Raw genomic sequence first — 26,494 nt, 5'->3', positions numbered from 1 at the left:
CCGGCGCTTGAGTTCTGGTGACCAACCGAAGGTGTACATTTTCAGCTGACCTCTTTAACAAGTAAACACGATCATTTTGTTTGTTTACAAACTGCTGGACACGAATGTTGTCTCATCGGAGCGGAGAAAACCAAATTCGGCAGTTCACCACTTTCGGTCAAGCGAAGCAATTCTTTAGCTCTATTGAGTCTATTTTCTCTCTTGCACTTTTTGGAATTTCGATGGCTTTACCCCGAGCTCATTTTTAAATATTTGCCGAATTGATGATCAGCTCACGAGCCATTTTTCGGCCACAGCGATGCGGGGTTTCGATCAAGTCGCTTTATTACCTTTCTAACTATTTCTGCTGATGTTGCTGTTTTCTTCCGTCCACTTCCTTGACGTCGGGCTACGCTTCCAATATCACGGTATTGAGCGATGGTACGAAACACAAAAAAAATATTTACATTTAAATGCTGGAGTGCTTTAACGATAGCCACTTGTTGTTTTACAGCCAAATTTAATGAAATCACACTATCACGCTTGAATTCCATCACGAATAACTTTTTTTGTCTTCGTATAGCCCCCATATAACGGTACCTCCATATATTTGGTATTTCTATGATTTTTGCGACATTATCCACCGGAATTTTTTTTGAAGTTCGAAATGGATACTACAGCCTAAGCCAGATAATTGTCTGCGCAGGTCCACGTTTTGATATCGGAAGGTACCCCCATATAACGGTACCTTCCGATATTCCGTATTTTGTTGATATTAGCGACATTACTCACCGGAGTAGTTTCAAATTACATATTTAGAGTTCGTAATGGGAACTACAGTCTGTGACAGAAAATTGTCTATGCAGGTCCAGGACTTCTTATAGGCCCTATATATAGTACCTCCTCATATTCGGTATTTTGACGATTATAGGTACAATACTCACCGAAATTGTTTGAGATGTCGTATTTGAAGTTTGTAATGGATGCTACAGCCTGTGACAGAAAATTATCTATGCAGGTCAAGGTCTTCGTATAGCTCCAATATAACGATAGCTCCCTATATAAGGTATTTTTATGATTTTAGCTATATTATTAATCTTCTTTTCAAGTTTCGAATTTGAATATGGCTTATGACAAACGAAGCCTATATAGGTCCACGTCGTATAGGCCCCCTTATAACGGCTTTATTCGGTATTTTTAAGATTTTAACAGAATTTTTAACGGAATTTATTTTGTGAAAATGTGCATATTCGTTCCAAATGGTGGAGGGTATTCAAAGTTCGGCGCGGCCGAACTTACTGCTTTTTAACTCATTTCAAATTTAAATCGCGCGAAAGCCTTACTACTCAATTATTACCAAATTTGCCAATATGAACGTTTATTTGCTACACGTGAATCTGCCATATATTCTTAGTGGTGTGGGGTATCATAAGGCCGCCACCGCCCAACTTTTGTCTTTCCTTACTGGTTTTTACATAAATGTTATGGTCCATTTTAGCCATATTATTACATGAACATCCAAATTAGTATACATCTGCCCCTCTCCAAACTGTCATCCGATGCTAAATTTCGCTTGGATTGGTCTACAATTGTGACCTGGAGAGCAACTGCGAAATCGATAAATTGTTCTGATTTTGGTCCATTCCAATCCCTAAATATTTTGCGATCATCTTCCCCAACAATAGGCTTCTATTCTGACCTTACCCCAAATCTATGCCAAATTTCATGCACATCGGGCCATAATTGGGACCGGTAGAGTGATTGCAAATTAGCATGGGCGGATGGACTCATATAACTAGATCGACTCAGCTCGGCGAGATAGGAAGATCCGTATACGACATCTTATTTCGTAGACCAATATTTCGAGATGTTACAAAACTTGTTGGCCCAATTAAACTTATAATACCCCCAACACATAGTGTTGTAGGGTATAAAAAAAACAGAAGTCTTAAATATGCAATATATAAAAGAATCTCTAATAAGTGTGCAATGAAGTGCAAACTATTTTACTACTATTTGAACTATTTTATCAACTAACCTCCATGCATTAATTTTAACTTGGTTAATTATTACATTTTTTTTTGGAAATTCTCCACTACTCTTATTATGGAAAATATCTTTGCAAAAATTTACAGCCCACTTATTTCAAGACAATGTAAAAAAATAACAATTTTCCAATTCTTCTGGCCTTAATCACAAATATTCACTGCTCACAGGAAATAAAAAAAAAAACGAAAACTTCCAAGCAAATGAAAAACTTACCAATCAAAATTTCAAAGAGTTTTTCCAGAATAAAAACTACACAGACTAAGAAATTAGCCAACAATGATATCAAATGGAACGGATGCCGTCATTGAACTGAATCATTGTAATCTTCCGATTGTTATTTGAGAATGTCCGAAGAAGTGGAAGAAAATCAAAAATGCAGACAAAAAGTTTTGTGCCACCAATTCTGGACGAACACACAATGACATCAGAATGAGGTAATAAAATATTCAAAGCTATCTTCCTGTACACACCCATGTGCCGGCAGAGAGCTAAATGCACCAAAGAAAAGTTCCATTTTCATTGCAGTTTATTCGTGTTTTTTGTGTTTGTTTGTGTGTATGATCTCGAAGAGCAAGTAGAAGCGACCTGCAAAAAAGTGTAATGAAACCATTGCCACAGCGAACAACTTTTTTTTTCCTTTCCATGACAATGAGGATGGTGTGGAAGACGCTGCCACGAAGGCGTCCTTCGTTTTCGTCTTCTTGTCCTACCAGGAAGCCATCTTCATTGCGCCCACAAAAGGATCATAACAAGAAAAATAAACATGGAAAAGTTGTTAGGCAAAGTTGAGAAGAAGAAGTGCAAGGGAAGAAAAACTGTTTGTGCTCTGTGCCATTGCCAATGAAAAAGACATTCAAAAGGCAAATACTAATAAAAAAAGCCAAGTGCAGTGTTGTTGTTGTTGTTGTCGTGGTTGCTATTGCTTTTGCATTAGTGGCCAGCCACCAAGTATCATACACCATTAGGGTATAATTAAAATTCTCGGGAACTGCATCGACCAAAGAAAAAAAAAAGAAGAAAGAAAGAAGTAAACTACCAATATTTCCGCAAACACATACCAAACCATTATTATTCACAGGGTTTGTATTGGAGGTATGAAAATTGGGGCCTTGAAATTTCTGGATATATAATTTTGACATTGCTGGGATATAAATAAATTTATGAATTGGAATGTAAATTTTTCTGAATTTTTGGAGATATTTGTAGAAGTTGTACCTATCCAGAAAAAAACATGAGACTCACATGAGCCGAATAAACCATTGAAGGTAATGTAAGTATACTACTTTTAACATTGCCGATTGGTTGAAAATAATGGGTTATTTAATGCAAGCGTTTTATATATTTGCCGATTTTAATAAGTCAAAGAATATAAGAATACTTATATCGGGCGACAAGTCCCTGTAGATATAATTGATTATCAGGTTGATCTATAAGTACTTACGACTGCCGAAATTTTATTAGCAAACCTATTATTTTTTATATATCATAATGGCACTGCATTCAAATTCTCTAAAAATATTGGGATGTATTAAGCTTGAGAAAATTCTGCGAGTTATGATATGTTTACAAATTTTTTCTGTACAATTTTTTCTATTCGCGACCTGACTTAAATTGGATACAAATATTACCATTCAAGGTCAGATTTGTTTAAGAAATTGGGCGGGCTGCAGGTGTACATATGAAAGAGTAAACCGATATGCAGGGTGAGGTAAAAAAACTACAACAAAGTCAAACGACCTAATTTTTACATTTTTTTTTAAATTTTTTGAATGAAATCAAAAATGTCGGAAATAGCGTCAAATTTTAGAATAAGTTTAGATTTGCTTAAATTGGTCACCTTTGGCACGAATTATGGCCTTCAAATGGCCAATGAAACCGTCACAATCTGCCGAATGTTGCTCTACGGTATTTTGGCCCATTCCCGGCGAAGCACTTGTTTGAGGTGTTCGACACTTTGGCGCGTGCTGAGTGCGGTTATGTCATTATTACTTTTCGAAAGATCCCTTAGGGCCAAACCTATTCTGGTTGGATTCGGTAATTCGAATTTTTTTCATACAAAACCCAAAAAAAAAGCTTTGACCCAATTCTGTCCTGATCCGTTTTGAGTGGTATTTACTTTTCCAAAAAAAGAAAAAAAAAAACTTTTTGGTGCACACCTTCCAAAGCAATAGACTTCCATACCGATCCTAACCCTATGCACATACAAAATTTCGTAAGGATCAGAAGACAATTGCGACCTGTTGGAATGTCCAAGGTCTGCAGCAAAAATATTCGGCATTTATTCTGACCATTGGCTGTTATGGCGGCCCACCTCAAATGGCCGGCGCTTGAGTTCTGGTGGCCAAGCGAAGGTGCCAATTTTCAGCTGACCTCTTTGGCAAATAAACACGATTGTTTTGTGTGTTTACAAACTGCTCATCGAAGAAAACCAAATTCCGTAGTTCACCACTTTCGGCCAAGCGAAGCAACTTTTTAGCTCTTTTGAGTCTATTTTCTTTCTGTTGCGGTGTAAGTTCTTGCTCTTTTTGGAATTCAATGGCTTTACCCCGAGCACATTTTTCAATATTTGCCGAATGGAATATTGCGATATGTTCAGCTCACGAGCCATTTTGTACTTCCTCCATTACATTTTGTGAAATAAGTGTCCCATTGTCTTTAATTTTCGCGAATTCCATTTATTTTACCAACACAAGATCTGATATCAAGAACGACCACTCCTTCTGGTACCTCCCCCACAACGGGTCAATATTTTGAATAACCATGACGCTCATAACAGGCGAAAAGATCATGCGATTCTTTCGAAACGTAACACATACTTATATTTCACCAACATAAAATCTAGTATACAGGTGGGATACAGCCGCCTTCTTTTGCTGGTAACTCTCCCACAAAGGGTCAAAATTTCGAATAATTATAATTCCTATACAATATGATATAAGATTTCGTTTGTCTTCAAAGTTTGCAAATCTAAATATTTTTATCAACACAAGATCTGGTATGAAGATGAAATACATCGGACCATTTCTTCTGGTACCTGCCCTACAACGGGTCAAATTTTTAAATAATTATACCTCTCAGAAATTGCGAAATAAGCACCCGATTTTCTTCAAATTTTACACACCGGGTTTTTTTTTTGTATTAACAAAAGATTTGGTGCGAAGACGGAATAAATCGGTCTTCTCTTTTTGGTACCTCCTCCATAACGGGGTAAAATTTTGAATAATTATATATCTCATATAAAACGAATTAAACATGCAATATCTTCAAATTTCAAACATACCGATATTTCCAACACAAAATCTGGTGGTATGTCCCCCATAAAGTATCAATATTTTGAGTAATCATTAGACAAGTCAAACCAGTAAAGAAAGTCCTAAAGTCGGGCGGGGCCGATTTTATGATACCCTGCACCACTTTGCTAATTTAGTTGAGCTCCACTTAATAATTAAAAGTTTTTATGGGAGAATTTAATCATACACGCTATGATTATAATTATAATTTAAAATTCAAAGGACTAAATATGCCGAAGCATTTATATCTTTTAAATTCGGACTTGTATTGTCCATTTGGTGCGAAATTAATTTGAAATCGGATAAAAATATATATGGGAACTATATCCAAATCTGATCTGATCTCGATAAAATTTGGCAAAGATATTTCTGAGCTGTATTTGATATATTTCCCTGAATATCGTTGTTACGGAGTGCATATTACGGCTGTGGGTAACAAATACAATAAATCGGATGAACAATATATATGGGAGCTATAACTATATCTGAACCGATCTTCACCAAATTTGGCATACTACCTTCTAGACTAAATTCGGTCGTATGTGGCAAATTCCATCCCATTTGGACAAATTTTAGACGTTTGGTGCACAATAAATGGTAAATCGGACGAAGTTATATATGGGAGCTATACCCAAATCTGAACCGATCTCGATAAATTTTAGCAAAGGTATTTCTGAGCTGTATTTGATATGTTTCCAAAAATAATGTTGTTACAGAGAGCATATTACGGCTGCGGAGGACAAAAATAACAAATCGGATGAACAACATATATGGGAGCTACAGCTATATCTGAACCGATTTCGATAAAATTTGGCATACTTATTTTCAGGCCTAATTTGGTTGTATGTGCAAAATTCCATACTATTCGGGCTGATATTACACGTTTGGTGCACAATAAAAGGTAAATCGGACGAAGATATATATGGGAGCTATATCTAAATTTTTAACGATTATCTCCAATTTCAATAGGGTTCGTCCTTGGGCCAAACAAATGTTGTTTGCAAAACTTCATCTCAATCGGATAATAAATGCGACCTGCATTTTGTTCACAAGAATACATGAACAGACGGACGGACGGACGGACAGACGGACTGACATGCATAAATAAACTCAGAAAGTGATTCTATGCAGATCATCAAGAGGAACTATGGGTCTATCGCGTTTTCTTTTGCCTGTTACAAACAAATGCACAAAGACATAATACCCTGACCACCTTGTGGTGTAGGGTATAAAAATGTTTTGATAAACGGATGTTGGCTAAAGGTATACATTTGCCGAACGACCCCACAGATACTTTTGAAATTGTTTTTTTTTTTCTTTTTTAATTTGGCATCTCAAGTCCTAGTAAAATAATTAACATGGTCATCAGTGGAATAGAACTTTAAAAGCGTAAAACGCCAAATAGACCTCAGAAAATTTTCTTCATTTTTGAACAGTAACTGTATGGGGACCCACCAAAACAACGATATCTGCTGCTGATTTTTATTAAAATACTTATATCCATAGAAAAAAGCGCCAAATTACATCCAGTCATTGTGAAAAAATTTTCAAGCTTGTAAGAAATTCTGAAAATTGATTTATGCAAATATTTCCTAAAAATATATATTTTAATATCAAATGATTAAAAAAAGTTCCAAAATTTTTGGATTGGATCCACAAAAATATTCATAATCAAATTCACGTCAAGAGGTCGTGCAAAGTATTCCCAGAAAATTCAAGATTTTTGATCAGGAGATCTTTCAAAATATTCTAAAAAATTCCTGTTAGTAAGTTAAAAAAATCCTTAAAAGTCCCGATTGTTGACCAGCAGATCCTTCTAAATAATTCTTATTAAAAAAATTGTAAGACGAAATTAGAATTTTTGGTTATAATAATAATCTTATAAATCTACGATCTATGAATAGTCCTCAAGTCCTTGATCTTAACATTTGGTGGGCTAACCTCTTTTTCTGGTTGGTTGGAAAAATGCATATTTAAATAATTTGACTACGTTATCCACTGTTTTGATTATGTTTATTAAGTTTTAGGTTTTGAAGGGCTTACAATAGGCTTCAATTTTTTTCTCAACATACACTAAGGCCCTTAAAATTGCATCTAAAAATCTTTCCCCACCACCTCTGCCAACAAATTCGGGAATAATATCTTTAATGGAAAGAGATTGCTTCTTAGGTCTGGTTAAGTTTTTGTTACTTAAACCCCCAAAAAAATGCTTTCATGATTGCGGAAGTCATTGAGGTGGTAGTGGCGACGATGGTGGTCATTGAAGTGTTTGTATTGATTACCCTTCTTTACCTTCTTTTGCTGCAGATTGGTGTTTCCTTTTTCTTCTGCGTTTAGCTTTTCTTCTTCTTTTTCTCGCAATGGCACAAAAAGGAGTTGTGCAGAGATGTGTTGAAATAAAACCAACCAAATACTATTTGAAAATCTATTACATTCATGATATGAAATTGCCCCATATAGACACATCAGGTGTCATTAAAATATTTACAATCGTTTCTGTGAAGAGTTTTTCAAACAAAGGTGCCACAAAACTTTTCTAAATTGTTCTTAGAGAAAGGCTTGAGTGGGCTACTTTAAAACACCAAGGGAAGAAGTGGAAGAAGAATTTCTGGAAAATAATTTCTTTTGAAAATAAAAAAAAAAAAAACTGGTGATATACATATTCCATTGTAATGATTTGTCTAACGGCGTTTGTTAATCCCTTTTTCATACAATTTGTGGATGGTTTCCCGTTTTAGATATTCATTTTGTAAAATACTTACATGAAGTTTAAGAGGAGTGGACCGACATTGCCATTTTCCTAACTTAAAAAAAATTAAAATCCAAATTTATAGGTAAAGCAATCGTCAAAATATATTTAAAAATAATTATTCTTAAAAATTTAATAATTTTTATTTAGAAGTTTTGGTCTTTGGTCCTTTAAAATGGACTTAAAAAACACTTTTAAGTATTCCTACAAAAAATAAGGTTTTTGGGTTAGTAGGTCCTTAAAAAGTCCCTTAAAACCCACTACCAAAAATCAAACAAAAAACAAGTAAAAAAGCAGTAAGTTCGGCCGGGCTTTGAATACCCTCCACTATTTGGAACGAATTAGAAAATTTTCAAAAAATTAAAATCCATTAAAATTCTTTTAAAATCTTTAAAATATCTAATATAGGAAGGTGCCGATATGGGGGGATATACGATATTGATGACCTATAAAGACAAATCTATGTCTGCGTGTAAAGTACTCACAAGGAACTCCTTGTGTGGATTTTCAAAATACCGAATATCGCGGGGTATCGTTATATGGGAGCTATACGTTATCGTTAACCTATGTAGAGAATTCTCTGTCGGGGGGTAAAGTGCTCACAACGAAACCCTTGTTAACATTTCGTTGAAAAATATGGCTAAGAACATCAAAATACCGAATATCGGGGGTACCGTTATATGAGGGCTATACGATATCGTGGTCCTATATAGATAATTCTCTGCCGAGGTATAAAGTACTCACAAGTAACTCCTTGTGTGGATTTTCAGACAATTTCGATGAAAAATGTGGGTAAAATCATAAAAATACCGAATATCGGGGGTACCGTTATATGGGGGATATACGATATCGTGGACCTGTGTAGACAATTCTCTCTCAGGGGGTGTAGTACTCACAAGGAACTACTTGTGGGGATTTTAAGACAATTCCATTGAAAAATGTGGCTAACATCATCAAAATACCGAATACCGTGGGGGTACCGTTATATGGGGGCTATACGATATCGTGGACCGATATAGCCCATCTTCGAACTTGACCTGCCTGCAGACAAAAGAGAGATCAGACGGACAGACGGACGGACAGGGCTAAATCGTCTTGGAATTTTACGCTGATCAAGAATATATATACTTTGTTGGGTCTAAAATGATTATTTCGATGAGTTACAAACGGAATGACGAACTTAATATACCCTCCATACTTTTTTTTTTTGGTGGAGGGTATAAAAAAGGAAAAAAATTGGTTTCTTGTCTGGCTCTAGAACGAAATTCTTTTGAAATAAAAGCCTTTTTGGTAGAGAGTCCCTTAAAATATTCTTAAAAATATTCATTATTTTTCCTTGAAAGTATTGATGTACCCATGATTTTTGGTCAGATCGCCGTTTTTGTTTAGTTGGTCCTTCAGGAGACTCTTTTATGTATTTGATAAAAATAATCATTTGAGGTTTTTTTGAAAATTCATGATTTTAGGTCAGGATTACCCCTGAAAATATCCTTCAAAAAAATCAATGGTTTTTGGACAGTACGTTTTTCAGCGATGGCAAAAAAGAAAATCCACGAAAAGTTGTTAAAAACACTCTTTGATTTTTTGATTTCTGGTCTAAAGGCAATGCAAAATTTTTAAAAATGTTCACCGTTTTTGGTCTGGAAGTAATTCAAACTGTTTTAAATTATATCCACGATTTTTGGTGCGAAACTCCTTTGAAATATTCTTAAAAAGCCTACAATGTTCACAAAGGGCTTCTTCAAAATACAGTATTAAACAATTAATAATTTTTAGTCCTTCAAATATTATTTTAAGAAATGGATGAGATTAGGGTAGGACGTCCACCAAAAAAAAAAAAAAAAAAAAAAGCATTATAGTGGTCGATTTTTGCTCTTGAGGTCCTTCAAAATATTCTTTAAAAATACGCGAGTTTTGGTCTTCAAAAAATATATTATTTTCAAATTCCACAATTTGTGTTGAGAAGTTTCCCCAAAAAAAGTTATTCGTGATGGAATTCAAGCATGATAGTGTGATTTAAATGTGAATAAATCTTTTGTGGCTTGTACCATCGTTCGTTACAGTGATACTGGTAGCGTATATTTAAAAATGAGCTCGGGGTAAAGCCATTGAAATTCCAAAAAGGGCAAGAACTTACACCGCAACAGAAAGAAAATACACTCCGCAAAAGAGGTAAAGAGTTGCTTCGCTCGGCCGAAAGTGGTGTACTGCCGAATTTTGATTTTTTCGATGAGAAAACATTCGTTGTCCAGCAGCTTGTAAACAAACAAAATAATCGTGTTTACTTGCCAAAGAGGTCAGCTGAAAATGTGTACCTTCGGTTAGCCACCAGAACTCAGTGATGGTGCGGACCGCCATAACAGCCGATGGACGCTCTTCGTTCGTATTAATCGACCGTGGCATCAGAATAAATGCCGCATATTATCGCACCATTTGCACTCAGCACGCGCCACCCAAGAATGGTTACAATATGAGGTTCCTTACTTTCATTTCCAGCGCACAATGGCCACCAAAATCTTTGCATACCAATCCGTTGGACTATTGTGTCTGGAGTATTTTGAAAAGCAAGATTGGCACTAAAATATACGATAGCCAAATATTAAGAAATCACACTATCACGCTTGAATTCCATCCGGAAAAATTTTTTTTGTGGAAAATTCTCACCAAAATGCTTTTGTACGCTTGTAAACAATATAATAAGCTGTCACTGGAATAACTTTAACAGCTATCGGACGAGTGGCTTAGAAATGACAGCAGTCTGAAGTTGGTTGGTTGGTTAAATATGGATCATGGGTCTTTGAAAGAAATTAGTATTGTATAAATAGTTGGGGAGTCTTTGAAAACACCATTAAAAAAGGCCATGATCAATGGTGCTCTTAGCTAGCCATAGAAATACTACTAATTTGGACTAGAATAAGCCGTAAGATTTTTAGAAAATTTTTAAACTTTTGTGGCGGATTCTCCAGAAGAAATGGACTGATGTTGTTCGTTATCGATATTTGGTAAAAAATAACGATATTCCCATTCAGATATGTAGACACAGGGTATTAGGACACTATTCCGATTAGACACATTTTACCTTTATAAACTGTTAACCCCTTTGTACCTTGTAAACTGGGTTCAATTAAAAGACAAAAAGTCTTTTCCGTTTGAGCGTTTGTAAGACACTGAATTTATTTATTAAAAATATTTCTTAAGAACTAGTTGTGATAATATGACTTAACCTAAATTATAATTAAGTGTAAATGAGAGAGAGAGAGATAGATACCAACTGTACACATGCATATGCACCATGCCACCATAAACCTTAGGGGGAGGTCATACACACGCATAGCTATCTCACATGTGGCAAGCAAACATGCTACACTTGCTTATCAGTCTGAGTAAAGATTACATCCCATAATCTAACTCCACCATAACACATGCAGCAATTGAAAATTCTACATTATTTATTTCTAACTCGAAGGTCTGCTCACCACATTTTCTTATCCTATTTAATGTGGACTGTATTAAGAAGATCCCAGTTTAACAAATCTCTCTCATCTACACTAGGTAGCCCCGCTATTCTCTTTTATTATAAAAAGATGTTCACTTATCCGTGAACATACCTATTTCTATACTACTTCAAATTTTAATCATAAGTGCTGGTCTTTAGATGCTTCATTATTTTGATATTTTACCAATGCATTTCGACGATAATAGCAATTTATTCAAATCAAAAGTAATCTGCATAAATGCACAGGGCACAAACTGACAAAAGTACAATGGCGCCTTTACAACACACACACACATACACTCACACATTATTATTTCAACCAGGATACAAAAGCAGTCGACACTCAAATAGTCTTTAATCCTCCATCACCATTCATTCGCACACTTCCGCACACATCGGTATTCAAATTTATACAGATTGTCGAGCATTTAGTCGGTTGAGGTATTCAATATTTAAGTTAACATAACACCGTACATTTGACTGGCTGGCTGGATGCATTCGATGGGGTGGTAATTTGCCTTTGGCCTCATGAGCCACAAATGGGTGTGGGGTTCAACACTGCATATATAACCCGCCTGCACGCCACCTAATATGCTCTCACAAACATTGCAAATGAGCATGAGAAGCTAATAATACACCTGTAGTATCACACGCATACAGTCAGATAATGTTAATGTTAGGTTGCCTGTTTGGCTTTTAGCTGGGTGTAGGCGTAGGCGGGGGCGTAAACGATGCCAGACAGCTGCACATATGTCCTGCAGGATATGATTGCACTGGACGTCATGGTAATGGTGTTGGTGTCGGTGCAGGTTACTACTGCATACAGTCCAGTGGTCGTATTTAGTGGAGAATTCATTTGCAAAATCATTTAAATTACGATAAAATGAAATGCAATCCCTTTGAACTGTACGAATTGAATGTAGCCGTATGCGTTCAAGAACAAAATATACAGATATGCTCTTGAAACTGTGGCGGAAAATTTTAAAAGTGGGTCTCCAGGAAATTTTGGAAAATTGCACTCAATTATTAAAATGACGAATGTCGGGAGGAAACCGAAAAAATGTTTCAAAACTTTTTTAGTTTTGTCTAGATGGCCCTAAAATATTCTTGAAAATATTTTCGATTTTTTGTCAGGAGATCACCGACTCAGAACCAATGCTCAAACGAATCGACTGAAGCTAGGGTCTCCAGACAATTTTGGAAAATTACACCCACTTATCAAAATACCGGAGGAAACCGATAAAGCCCATCCTAGAACTTGAACATCTAAAAAATGTTTCTAAACGTCTTTAGTTTTGTCTGGATGACCTTCAAATATTTTTGAAAATATTTTCGATTTTTTGTCAGGAGGTCACTAAGTCAGAATCAACGCCCAGACAAATCGACTGAAGCTATATCCTTGAATTTTTTTCACGAGGGCCAGACTTGGTGAGTAGACATTACAATAGGGCTAGGTTTTGAGAAATTCGTACTAAAAGGGTATGAAAAGTATGCGAACGGATCGAGTTTAAAACTTTGGAAGTATCTACTAAAGCAGTAAATGGTACTAAATTTGGAACAATGAACGGATCAAGCTGGAATTTTAAAAATTTGGTATTGGAGTCATACTAAAAGGGTAAAATTATTTGGCAAACAGAATGAGCTAGAATTCTGAAATTTGAAATGAGGGTCAACGATGGAGTGCAGGATACAAGTTCCAACTTAAGGTAACGAAAAGTTCCAAAATGATACTAAACTTTCAAAACTTTACTTAACTTTTAAAATGATACCATTTCGTCTTATGTGAACGGAGGGGCTTTAAACTGTACTAAACTTCTAAAATTATACCATTTGGCCTTACGTGAAGGGATAGAGCCTAAAACTTACAACGTGATATGAGAATAAATGAGGGAAAGTAAGTTTCATATATGAAGGTGGTTTTTGAAATATGTACTAAGTCTACAAACTGTACAGAATGGTACAAAATTTGGAAATTCGGATTAAATTGGAATTTCGAAATTTTTTATTGGGTTCTATGGGGTTTTTGAAAATGTAATCTACAGGTGTACAAGGAGTACTGAATAGTACTGTATTTGGTAAAATTTTGAATCGGGTAAACAGATAATGCTCAAAATCTGGAAATTTGTTTAGAGCCGATGTTCGTATGTAGCCTCGACATATTGAAGTGTTTTCGCAAATTTTTACTGAAATTGTACGAAAAATACTGAATGGTACAATATTTGGTATTAGGTGAAGAAATAGAGATAAAATTTTGCAATATGATAAAGATGTCACTGTTGGGGTCTGTGGTTAAGATGTGGAGGTATTTTTTAAAATGTACCATAATTGTACGAAAGGTACTAAAGTTGGTATTGGGTGAAGGAATAAAGCTGGAATTCCGAAACTTGACATTGAGGTTTCGGTTGGTCACAGATAGGCCATAATTGTACTAAAGTACTAAATGGTACTATATTTGGTATTTGGTGAAGGGATAGAGATAACATTCTGAAACTTTATATAGATGTCGCTGTTGGTGTCTGTGGCTAAGATATGGAGGTGTTTTTGGAAGTGTGGACCATAATTATATGAAAAGTGCTAAGTGGTACTAAATTGGGCATTGGATAAAGGAATAAAGCTGGAATCCCGATAAAGGAATAAAGCTGGAATTCGAAAAGTACATAGTGGTACGAAATTGGGTTTTATATCAAAAAATAGGTATTAATTTTGGTATTGGGTGAAGGCATAGAGATAACATTCTGAAATATGATATTGATGTCGCTGTTACTGTCTGTGGTTAAGATATGGAGGTGTTTTTAGAAATATGTGTCATAATTATATGAAAAGTGCTAAGTGGTACTAGATTGGGCATTGGATAAAGGAATAAAGCTGGAATCCCGAAATTTGATATATAGATTACTGATCGTATCTCTGTTTGAGATTTGGCGGTGGTTGGGAAATGTGTACCATAATAGTTCGAAAAGTACTTAGTGATACTAAATTGGGTATTGGATGAAAGGATACAGCTGGAATTCTGAAATTTGATATTGAGGTCTCTGTTGGTATCTGGAATTAATTTATGGAGGTGGTTTTGGAAATGTATGCTACAATTAAATCGTACTGAATTGGATATTGGATGAAGGGATATAGCTGGAATCCTCCAATTTGAATTTGAGGCCTCAGTTGGTATCTGCAATTGAGATATGGAGGTGGTACATTAAAAAATGTATACCATAATTGTAGTAAAAGTAGTAAGTTTTGTATTGGGCGAAGGAATAGAGTTGGTATCCCGAAATTGTATCGTGGTCTCTGTTGGTATATGAGATTGAGATCATGACATTTATTATTTAGATTACTGATCGTATCTGTGTTTGACATTTGGCGGTGGTTCTGAAACGGGTCCTATATTTGTACGAAAAGTACTAGTGGTGGTACTAAATTTGTTATTTGGTGATGAGATATGGCAGGGATCCTCAAATTTGATATTAAGGTCTCTACTAGTATCTGAAGTTTAAATATGGAAGTGGTTTTAGAAATGTGTACTATAACTGTACGAAAAGTACCAAATAGTACCAAATTTGGATCATTGTTGGTGTCTAGGAATGAGAGATGTAAATTATTTTGGACATACGTTTCAAATGTTACTCAATTTGATATTGGGTTAAGGAATAGAGCCAAAGAGTTGAAATTTGATACTGAGGTCATTGCTAGCTTTGGACATGCAATTAAAAAAATATAAAAATATAATTTATGTGTTTGTTTTCTCTTTCGAGACGAGCTTAATGATCAGGAATTTGCAGTGAAAAGGAAAGCCAGATAGACACTATCACACACTCACCACTATGCGACGCGTTTCGCCGTTGGTTAAGCGGCTCATCAGGCATATTTGGATGATGGCTTACAAGGGCCGTTTTCTGGAAAGTAGTATATATTTCGAACTTATTGCAAATTACCATATGCGAATTATACATTAGAAACCCTCCAGGTTCGACTCAAGTTCTATTGGTAGATCTTTTTTACAGCAAAGTTTTGTTTTTGTAGTGATGGATTTTTTGTCCACAACAACTACATTGCTTCCAATGCATACACTTGTTTTAGTGCTGCTTTAGGAAGACGGGTCAATGGCTCTGAACGTAAAGACGGCAACTTCTAGTTGGCTGCACACCGAGGTCCGCGGTTCAAATCCCACAGCCAGGCTCGGCTGAATAGAACTTGAGTCGAGTTTCTAGTGTATAATTCGCATATGCTAATTTGCAATAAGTTCGAAATATATACTACTTTCCGGAGAACGGCCCTTGTAAGCCATCATCCACACCAAATATGCCTGATGAGCCGCTTAACCAACGGCGAAACGCGTCGCATAGTGGTGAGTGTGTGATAGTGTCTATCTGGCTTTCCTTTTCACTGCAAATTCCTGATCATTAAGCTCGTCTCGAAAGAGAAAACAAACACATAAATCATAAAACATATGATCTTCGCCTTAACAAGGCAAAACTATAAAAATATAAGTTTTGATATATTTGAGTACTAAAAAAAAATATATATATATATATATATATATATATATATATATATATATATATATATATATATATATATATATATATATATATATATATGATATATTTGAGTACTAATACGAACTATTGGAACGAATATAAAATTTTAAGGACGATACCCATATTTTTATTGGCATTTTTTATGCGATTTTTCTAAATTTTATTTTTTTTCAGTCAACAGGCCATTCTGATTTGGTTCTTGAGTTATAAGCAGTCTAACCAATACCACCCTTTTTATACCCTCCAACATAACATGGAAAGTATATTAAGTTTGCCGAAATATACATTTTAGACCCCAAAAAGTGTATATATTCTTATTCAGCGATGTCTGTCCGTCCATCTGTTGAAATCACTCTATTTTCCGAAGGAAATAAAGTAGTTTGATAAAATTTTACTGAAATGTATATTATGTCTGCAGGACTTCTGCTATTGAAATGCAGGTCCATGTGGGTCCACGTTTTGGTATATCCCCCATATAACGGTACCTCCCGATATTCAGTATTTTTATGATTTTAGCGACATTTTCACAGAAATTGTTTCAAATCTGGTATTTGAAGTTCAAATGGATACTACAGCCTATTACAAAAAAGTGTCTGTGCAGGTCCACATTTTGGTATAACCCCCATATCATACTACCTCCCTATATTGATAATTTTACCTACATTATACACCGTTTTTTTCGCATAGACCCTAACGGCTTCATTCGGTATTTGTAAGATTTTAACAGATTTTTTTATGCATTTTATTATTATTATATTTTTTTTTAATTGCCAAATTCGTTTCAAATGGTGGAGGGTATTCAAAGTCAAAGTCGGCCAAGCTTACAGCTTTTTTACATGTCGATATATGAGATTGTATATATTTTGCTATATATACGACATGAGCATCCATGTAACGGTCAGTTGTGATCTTTTCTGAAAAGGTATTTGTGATTTCGCTGAAATTAAAATACTAACGGCTTAGCGCAAATTTTTGTATTTTTTTCACTTGATAATATTCGATGATCATCCAAATTGTTGGGCTTCAGCCTCACCCTAACCCTAAATTCTAGCCCCATGCGGAATTCCCAATCGTGATAATGACCTCCATTTCAAAATTAAGAATTTTTTCTGGTATTGATCCGTTGCAACCTCCGAAAGTTTTGTGATCATCTCCAAAAGCAATAGGCTTCTTCTATTCATTTCCATACCAAACCCTAACTAATTTGGTGAATTGATGAGTATATTTCTATCTCCTCATATATGTATGTGCGCGTGTACATTTGCATATACACGCATCATGTGGGTGTTTGAAAATGCGTTCACATTTCTGCATTTAATTAGTACGCATTCATTTGTAATAACGAATTGCATACAATTACAACACAAATTCTATACATACTAATAATGGGTTTGTGTAATGCTTTGCAATTTGGTTTATTTGCAAACAACAAAACAACAAAAAAGCCCCGTATATATAATAACAACAATACCATAGCATAACAACAAAATACCAATCATTTCGATACGAAATTGTTATAAACAATAGCAACAGATTTGCCGATTTGTTAACAGTTGCGCGGCAACATCACTTGTCCTAGGTGGCTGGCTAGGACACCACCTGCCTTCCCTCTGACCGTGCTCGCACACACAATCAATTAAATTAAACCCCCCACCATAGCAATATAACCCACAGAGCGAGCAATACAATCATCCCAATCAACAATGGCTAGAAATACAGCCTAACTTAATCAGAGATATTTTTATTGAAAATTCCATTGAGGATTTGCATCGATGTTAAGTTAATCAAAAAATAATTTAAATTTATACAACCATTGTGTGAATGTGTGGCAAAGTGTGTGTATGTGTGTGTGTTTCTTTTTTGTTGCAATTTGCACAAATCACCGAGCATTCTGAACATTTCACGTATAAATTAAATTTCATATATATTTTTGTACATTTATTTTTAATTATTAATTATGATGAGCGATTTTATTGATAGCCATCTATGTCAAGCGGAATGTTAAATGTTAATTATTTTTTTTTATCACATTTTGATGGTATTATTAAATTAATATCTAAATAAACTAAAATTAAGCTCAGTTTTAACTTTTGGGAAACAAAGCAATTAATTGGGAAACAAAGCAATTTGCATCCTTCGGAACGAGTGCATATAATTATTTACCAAACTAAATCGACACGAAGGTTGTAGATGCTTCAGTGAAAACCTGAATTTATAGTTAAATCGTTCAGTTAAATTTTGAATAACCGTCACATGAAAGTTTTGTAAAAATAAAAAATGTTTTTGCCATTTGGATCCAAAATGCCAATTTGAAGCACATTTGGTTGGAAAATGTAGCTAGGAACATAAATACAACAATTATGGTACCGCTAGTTGATCTAAATGCCAAAATTTAAATTGATATTGAACCTGTAGACCTCTTTATATTCTTCGTAAATGTAAAATTCGATATCGAATTAGCCAGGTTCTTTTTTAGAAATCACGAAGTGGTTTGAAATTCTGTTCAGGCATTGATATTATTATGGATGTCAGGCATTGAAAATACTAATATACATCGATCGAAGTTAGCTATTCCAGATTTTTAGTATTTGGTTTAGGTCTCATTATACCTTGTATTTGGTTTAGGTCTCATTATACCCTCCACCAATATATTATATATTATATATATATATATATATATTCCGATGGTAACAACTCGAAATATTCGTGGACACCCCAAAAATTTTACATATATACAGGATGAGATACAAAAACTGCAACAAAGTCAAACGCCATAATATTCACATTTTTTTTAAATTTTATTGATTTAAAGCAAAAAATGTCGGAAATAGCATCAAACTTTAGAATAAGTTTAGATTTGTTCGAATTGGGCACCTTTGGCACGAATTATGGCCTTCAAACGGCCAATGAAACCGTCACACGCTGCCCCAATGTTGCTCTGCGGTATTTTGGCCCATTCCCGGCGTAGCGCTTGCTTGAGGTGATCGACACTTTGGTATTTTTTAGTGTCCGCTTTCAAAAAATACTCCAGACACAATTGTCCAACGGATTGGTATCCGGAGATCCATTCCTGATTCCTGAGTGGCGCGTGCTGAGTCCTGTTGGAAAGTCCAAGGTCTGCGGCCAAAAGGGTTTAATACACCCTCCAGAATATTTTCGCGATAATATTCGGCATTTATTCTGATGCCACGGTCGATTAATACGAGCGGAGAGCGACCATAGGCTGCAATGGCGTCCCACACCATTACCATGGCCTGTGCCTAAAGTTCTAGTAGCCAACCGAAGGTGCACATTTTCAGCTGACCTCTTTGGCATGTAACACGATCATTTTATTTGTTTACAAACAGCTCGACATCGAATGTTTTCTCATCGGCGTGAACCAAATTCGGCAGTTCACCAATTCACCAATTTATTTCTGTTCCGGTGTGAGTTCTTGCACTTTTTGAATTTCTATGGCTTTACCCCGAGCTCATTTTTCAATATTTGCAGATTGGAATATTGCGATATGTTCAGCTCACGTTTTCTTGCATCCACTTCCTTGACGTCGGGCTACGCTACCATATCGGTTTTTCATAGCATAGCAAAAGGTCTTCTAGCAGTTCAGATTGTGGTCTTTAAGAAGCCAAGTAAGTCATCTCATATAAGGCCAGAAGGTCTTTTTCTAGATGGTCTTTTTATAGAAGATTATAGGGTCTCCTCATAAGAAATGAGAAGATGCCCTTCTGGAAGAAAAGATGGTCGCCTCATAAAATAATTTCTAAGAGAAGTCCAGAAGTCTTTTCATAAAAGAACGAAAGGTCTTCTCGTAGAAAACCAGTATGTACCTTTTTCAAAAAAGACGAGATGCTTTTTTCTAAAAGACCAGGAGGCCCTCTCTCATTAAAGAACAGGAAGTTCTCTCTCTTATTGAATACCCGGAGGTTTTCCCTGATAGAAGACCAGAAGATATTTTCTCATTAAAAACCAGAAGATTTTCTCTAATTGAAGACCAGTAGGTCTTCTCTCATTGAAGACCAAAAGGTATTTTCTCTCACTGAAGGCCAGGAGGTGTTCCCTCATTGAAGACAAGGAGATCTTCTCGCATTGAAGACCAGAAGATCTTATCTCACTGAAGACCAGGAGGTCTTCTTTCATTAAAGACCAGATGGTATTTTCTCTTACTGAAGACCAGGAGGTGTTCCCACATTGAAGACCAGAAGATCTTCTCTCATTGAAGATTACGAGATCTTCTTGCATTGAAAACTACGACATCTTCTTGCATTGAAGACCAGGAAGTTTTCTATCATTTAAGACCAGAAGATCTTCTCTCATTGAAGACCAGGAGGTCTTCTCTCATTGAAATCCAGGAAGTCTTCTCTCATTGAAAAACAGGAAGTCTTCTCTCATACGTTTATATGATGATTTTTCAAAACATTTTTACGGAATATATTTCCTAAATCCTAAATGGATTGCTAAATACTCTCCAGGAACAGCATATGAAACACGAATGGCAGGTGTTGGAAAAAAAGAGTTGTCTCCTGATGGTTTCGGGTTTTGAAACTTCTGCACCTCCGAACTTAACAGGTTTTTTGACGCAGGTTTTGATATAGGGTAAGTCTACCAGTAGTCGGCACTTTTAGGATTTTCGCGTTTTTAATCGCTCACCATTCTGAGTGGAACTTTTCAATTATTAAAAAGTTAATTTATTCAGATTCGAAATTTTGTATAGTTTTTGTAATAAAAAATAAAGTTTTAATAACTTTTTATTAAATTATATAAATTTGTAGTTTTATTAAAACAATGCTTTTAGCCAGTAGACGGCACCACTTGCCAACTGTCGGTATGACATTTTCCAACAGTCGGCATACCAATTTTTTTGTATGAATAATTAATAATAATAATAAATTAATTCATTATAATATAATATTTTTGTTTAGTTAAATTGATTCGACGTTTTTTTTTGTACCTTTCTTAAGAATATGGATTGTTGAGGACCTTCACAGACAAAAACTTAATTTTTATTAGAATAAATCATCTTTTCTTAGCGAAATTGTACACAAAGATAGCTGACAATATATTTGAAGTAAACAAAATAGATTTAGTTATAATAGTTTCATTTATTTGGGCTTAAAAATAAAAAGTGCCGACTACTGGGACATGCCGAACTTAGGCACACTTACCCTACCCACGGTTTTTCTAATTTCTTATTATATAAGTAAATTAAATACTGGGCCTTATTTCTTACATACATATTTTCAAAAGCTTTACTCTCAAAATTGCTACTCTCAAGGAACTTAGCTATTGTTTTTTTTTGTTTTTTTTTTTTCAACTCAACATTCCCAATTAACACCATGCCAACGTAATTAATTAAAATCCTCTTCACATGCATATTAAAATTCAATTTATTGTAATCGGTTTGATTAAATTCTTAAAGTATTGAATTACTATCGAAATGTAAATACACTCCAAATGCAGAACTCTTGAAGTAAGTACTTCTTTTCATCGATGTGCTTTGTAAAAATCTCTGAGAAATGTTAAAAATCACTTGAGCATGCAATCACAAGAACAACAGCAGCAAATAAACCGACGACTAACTCACTCACTCACTGACTGACTGACTCAACGACTGTTCAAAAGCCATTTAAATGGATTGCCCTTCCACAAATGGTTAATTAATTGATTTATCACACTTTAAAAATTAATTTGCACAACAATAGTCGTAATTGGTTTGTCTAATCGAACATTGCAAATTAAATTAATGTTAATAGTAATGAGAAAACGATTAAGATTTGCGGTTGATAAAATTCTAATACAATAAATCGTACAACATACACATACATGCGTGTATGTATAAATCCATAAGTTAATAAATATTTCAGATGCTACAATTGTTGAGGATTAAAATTAAGCCGATGAAATTTATAGGTAATAAATTGTATACAATTGTATTGATTTGTGTGTTAATAATAGAAATGTGGGAGGGGGGAAATTATGTCTATCTGTGATGTAAAGATGAATATTTAGTTTGGGGAGAAGTGGTATGAAAGTGAACCATGATGGACAGTGCATGAAGAAATTATTATGTTCCTTTAACCTGCCATACACCCTTGTAAAAATATTGAGTTTCGTAAGCAGATGTGTAATATTTTTTTAATTTCTTAAAGTTTTTTGCAAATAATATTTTCTTTCAAACATAGATCTAGCAATGATATAACCTGGTAGTGACAACTATATGTAACAAAGCCTGCATTCTGGTTATTCCTGCGGAGGGTATATATCATTCTGTTTCATCGAAATAACGGTTTTAGACCTTAGGTGTGAATTTCAGAACATTTGGAGTCGATCCGTCCGCCCGTCCATTCTTCTGACTGGCTGGTGCGCACGATATCTCTCGAAAGGTGAATCCGATCTGGTCCAAACTTAGAACAATGTAATATTATTATCAAACTCACATCGAGTTTGGAGATGGGCAATGTCGGTCCACTCCTCCTGGCAACTCCATACAAAAGGTCAACATTTTTAAAGAAAATAATTTACCTTATAGAAAGAGAAAATATCATACGATTTTGTGAAAACATTGCAATTGCCCATATTTTTGTCAGTGCTAGGTCAGATACGAAAATGGACAATATAGGCCCACTCCATCAAGTACCTCCCCCACGAAGGGTCAACATTTGGAATAATTATACTCTAATAAAATATGAAAAAGGAATCCAATTTCAAATTCACACATTCCACTATTTTAAGTAACACAAAATCAGATGTAAATATGGGATATATGGGTCCACTCCTTCTGTTACCTCCCCCACGGGCCAAAATTTTGAATAGAAATAAAGCTCATTAAATTCGAATGGAGCATCCGATTTCTTTTAAACTAGGCACAACTCTATATATAACACAAGATCTTTTGTGGAGATGGTAGATATCGCCACACTCCTTCTGGTAACTACGCCATGAAGGGTCAAAATTTTCATGCAATTCTCTAAAAAGTTCACACATCCCAATAGTTTTAGTAAAACCATTAAAAAAGAAGCTAAGTTCGGCCGAACTTTTAATACCTTCTACCATTTGGAAAAAAATTGAAAAATTTAAAAAAAAAAAACTTTAAGAGGTGGACCTGCTTACGAAATTTTGTCATAGGCTGTAGTACTCATTACGAACTTCATATACCAAATTTGAAACCGTTCCGGTAAATAATGCCGCTAAAATAATCAAAATATCAAATATCGGGAGGTATCGTTATATGAGGGCTATAGGAAGACGTAAACCTGCAAACATTTTTGTCATAGGCTGTAGTACCCATTACGAACTTCAAACATGAAATTTGAAATAATTCCGGTAAATATTGTCGCTAAAATCATCAAAATATCGAATATCGGGAGGTACCGTTATTTACGATATACGGATTGCATACGAAATTTATTCTCATAGGTTGTAGTAACCATTAACATCTCTCAATACGAAACGATTCCGGTGAATAATGTTGCTGAAAACATCAAAATACCGATTATCGGGAGCAACCGTTATATGGGGTCTATACAAAGCTGTGGACCTGCATACAAATATGTTTGTCATAAGCTGTAGTACCCATTGCGAACTTTAAATACGAAATTTCGGGGCTATACGAAGACGTGGACCTGCATACAAAAATGTTTGTCATATGCTGTAGTACCCATTGCGAACTTCAAATATGAAATTTGTTATAACTCCGGTAAATAATGTCGCTGAAATCATGAAAATATCAAATATCGGGAGGTACCGTTATATCAGAGCTATATGAAGACGTGGACCTGCATACAAACATTTTTGTCATGGACTGTAGTACCCTTTACGAACTTCAAATATGAAACTTGAAATAATTCCTGTAAATACTATCGCAAAAATCATGAAAATACCGAATATCGGGAGGTATCGTTACATGGGGGCTATACGAAAACGTGAACCGACATGGCCCATTTACCAACTTAACCTGCCTACTGGTAAACTATGCATGTATGCAAAATTTTAGCCTTATATCTCAATTCGTTCGGAAGATAGCGTGATTACAACAGACAGACGAACAGACATACGGACGGACATCGCTAGATCGTTTAAAAATTTTACGCTGGTCCAGAAAATATATACTATTATAAATATTTCGACGAGTTACAAACGGAATGACAAAGTTAATATACCCTCCATAGAATGGTGGAGGGTATAACAAGATCTGGTGTGAAGAAGGGGTACATCAGCTCACTGCTTATGGCACCTTTCCCACAAAGGGTTAAAATTTTTATAATAACATTCAAAAAAGTCTGCAATTCTTTTCAAACGTGGTTTATCAAAATATTTCTGTCAAATAGAGATCTTATATAAATATGTAATTTTTCGGCCCACTCCTTCTGGAATCTCTTCTATTCTGGGATTCACATTTCGAATAATTATAACTGACTGAGGCTATACATATATATTTATCCCATTGACGTTAATTTAAATGGCCCAAATGGAGTTGAGTTTGGTGGAAATACTTCAAGGTATGAAAAAATCGGTAAAGATATAGCTATAGCTCCCATGTGTATGTTTCAACCGATTTGAGGTCTAAGTCCCCCACTTTCGTAGTATGAACTCCACAACAATGATATTTGGTACCAGATATCAGATACAGCTAAGAAATACCTCAGCCAAATTTTATTGACATCTACTGAGATTTAGATATAGCTACCATATATCTTCATCCGATTCGACAGTTATTGTGCACCTAATATGTAAATCAGCTCAAATTTACTGATTTTTTTTTACAGTCAACAGAATTTATCTTAGAAGTAAATACGACATTTGTCGAAACTCGGTTCCGATATATCTGGTGCTGCGAAAAATATATTTTAATATGTCATATTATGCACTCTATGACAATGCTATTTGGCACGAGAGGTACAATTGCCTCCATCACATTTGGTGGAAACTGATTCAGAGTTGGATATATCTCCTAAATGTCTATTTCCAAATTACAACTGCTCCAAAGTAATAATACGGATTAAAAAAGGTTAAAGGTTAAAAGGTTATATAAGGGTTTATTTGTAACTGGTAGTTCTGCTAAATACGTATATTGATGTAGGGTATCATAAAGTCGGCCCGCCCGACTTTTGACCTTTCTTTACAGAATTTTTGCATACTTGATGAAAAAAATGTTAAATGTTATTTTCCAATTTTTTATGACAAATTAATTAAATTATAAATCTATTTAATTTTTTACAGCGAAACGAAAATGAAGTTAATTTTTATAGCTGCACTTCTCATACTCAATGTCTCCCAATCATTTCACATGGAAATGAACGATGAGGATGGAAACGGTTTCAACTCACTTTCGACGACAATTGATAGACCAGTCCAGCTCGAGGAAAGGACTGGTCATCGGGCGAAACGCGGCATTTGGGATTTCTTTCAGAAAATGGTCATAACCAAAAATCTAATTGTGGAGGTAAGTATGAAATGTGACCGGAAGGGGCTACTGTATTAATTAAATCAAATTTTCCATTTTCGTCATATAGCAATATACTGATACGAGAGATACCTTGAATGAGGTGTATAATATGTTCAATAGTCAATTTTCGGATCCAGCGCCGTCGAAACCCACACCACGCAGTACAAGCACTGAAGCACCGGTTTGTATGAAAGTGTTCAAATTTGAGGAAATTTGGACACACAAGTGAAAAATAATGAAATGAAAATAATGATTAATTTAAAAAAAAGCACATTAGTTTCTAAAAAAAAAAAAATAATTTAAATTTTCGCCTTTTTACTAAGGCGAAGAGCTTTTGTGAATGGATTTTTGATCATTTTCTTCTTTTTTTTCTAAACAGAAAACGAGCAGTGAAGATAGCACGGATAGTTCTGAAGTGAAAACCACTACCGAACGTTATCAGATATCACGCTACGAACTTGGCCGCATTCTAGGACGTAATTTCAGAGGCCTCAATCGTTTGGCACAAATCGAGTTTCAAGATGCTTTCAATGTCTGTATTAATATCTTAATTATAGTGACATTTAAAAAATGGTATTAATTTATGTTTTTAGGCAACAAAATACAATTTGGCAGAATACAGAGAAGAGGCCAGCAAACAATTTGCCAACAGTTTGGCAGCGGAGAAAAAGAAACAATTGAAGGCACTGGTAAAAGGCTAAACACATACATCCTACTTCAATCTATAAATTTAGTATTCATAGAATATAAAAATAATTCGTAATGTAGTAAGGGGAGGGGAATTGAAATATTTGACAAATTGGTTAAAATTGCATGGGATTTAAAAAAAATTAGTTTTCCGAATATATTTTGTAAACTAGATCCTAAAACTATAATAAACTGTATAACATTTAAGTGTAAACTGTACATAATTATATATAATGATTACATATGTATATATGAAAGAACAACAATTGG

At 34.9% G+C, this 26,494-nt stretch overlaps 1 protein-coding gene across 1 annotated transcript in view; it reads left to right on the top strand.

The window, feature by feature from the left end:
• Positions 1-26,253, top strand: part of LOC131801473 (uncharacterized) — a 59,463-nt gene extending 33,210 nt beyond the window's left edge. Inside the window, exons 2-5 of the mRNA XM_059120228.1 lie at positions 25,312-25,534; positions 25,605-25,718; positions 25,917-26,069; positions 26,131-26,253. Coding sequence (XP_058976211.1) covers positions 25,322-25,534; positions 25,605-25,718; positions 25,917-26,069; positions 26,131-26,238 — 588 coding nt within the window. The 5' untranslated portion in view covers positions 25,312-25,321 and the 3' untranslated portion in view covers positions 26,239-26,253. The remainder of the gene's footprint in view (positions 1-25,311; positions 25,535-25,604; positions 25,719-25,916; positions 26,070-26,130) is intronic.
• Positions 26,254-26,494: the final 241 nt, after the last annotated feature.

The sequence above is a fragment of the Musca domestica genome, unplaced genomic scaffold (genome assembly GCF_030504385.1).
Source record: "Musca domestica strain aabys unplaced genomic scaffold, Musca_domestica.polishedcontigs.V.1.1 160, whole genome shotgun sequence".
Taxonomy (NCBI): domain Eukaryota; kingdom Metazoa; phylum Arthropoda; class Insecta; order Diptera; family Muscidae; genus Musca; species Musca domestica.
Note: the sequence above shows the minus strand (reverse complement) of the source record. Positions and strands in the feature narration are given on the sequence as shown.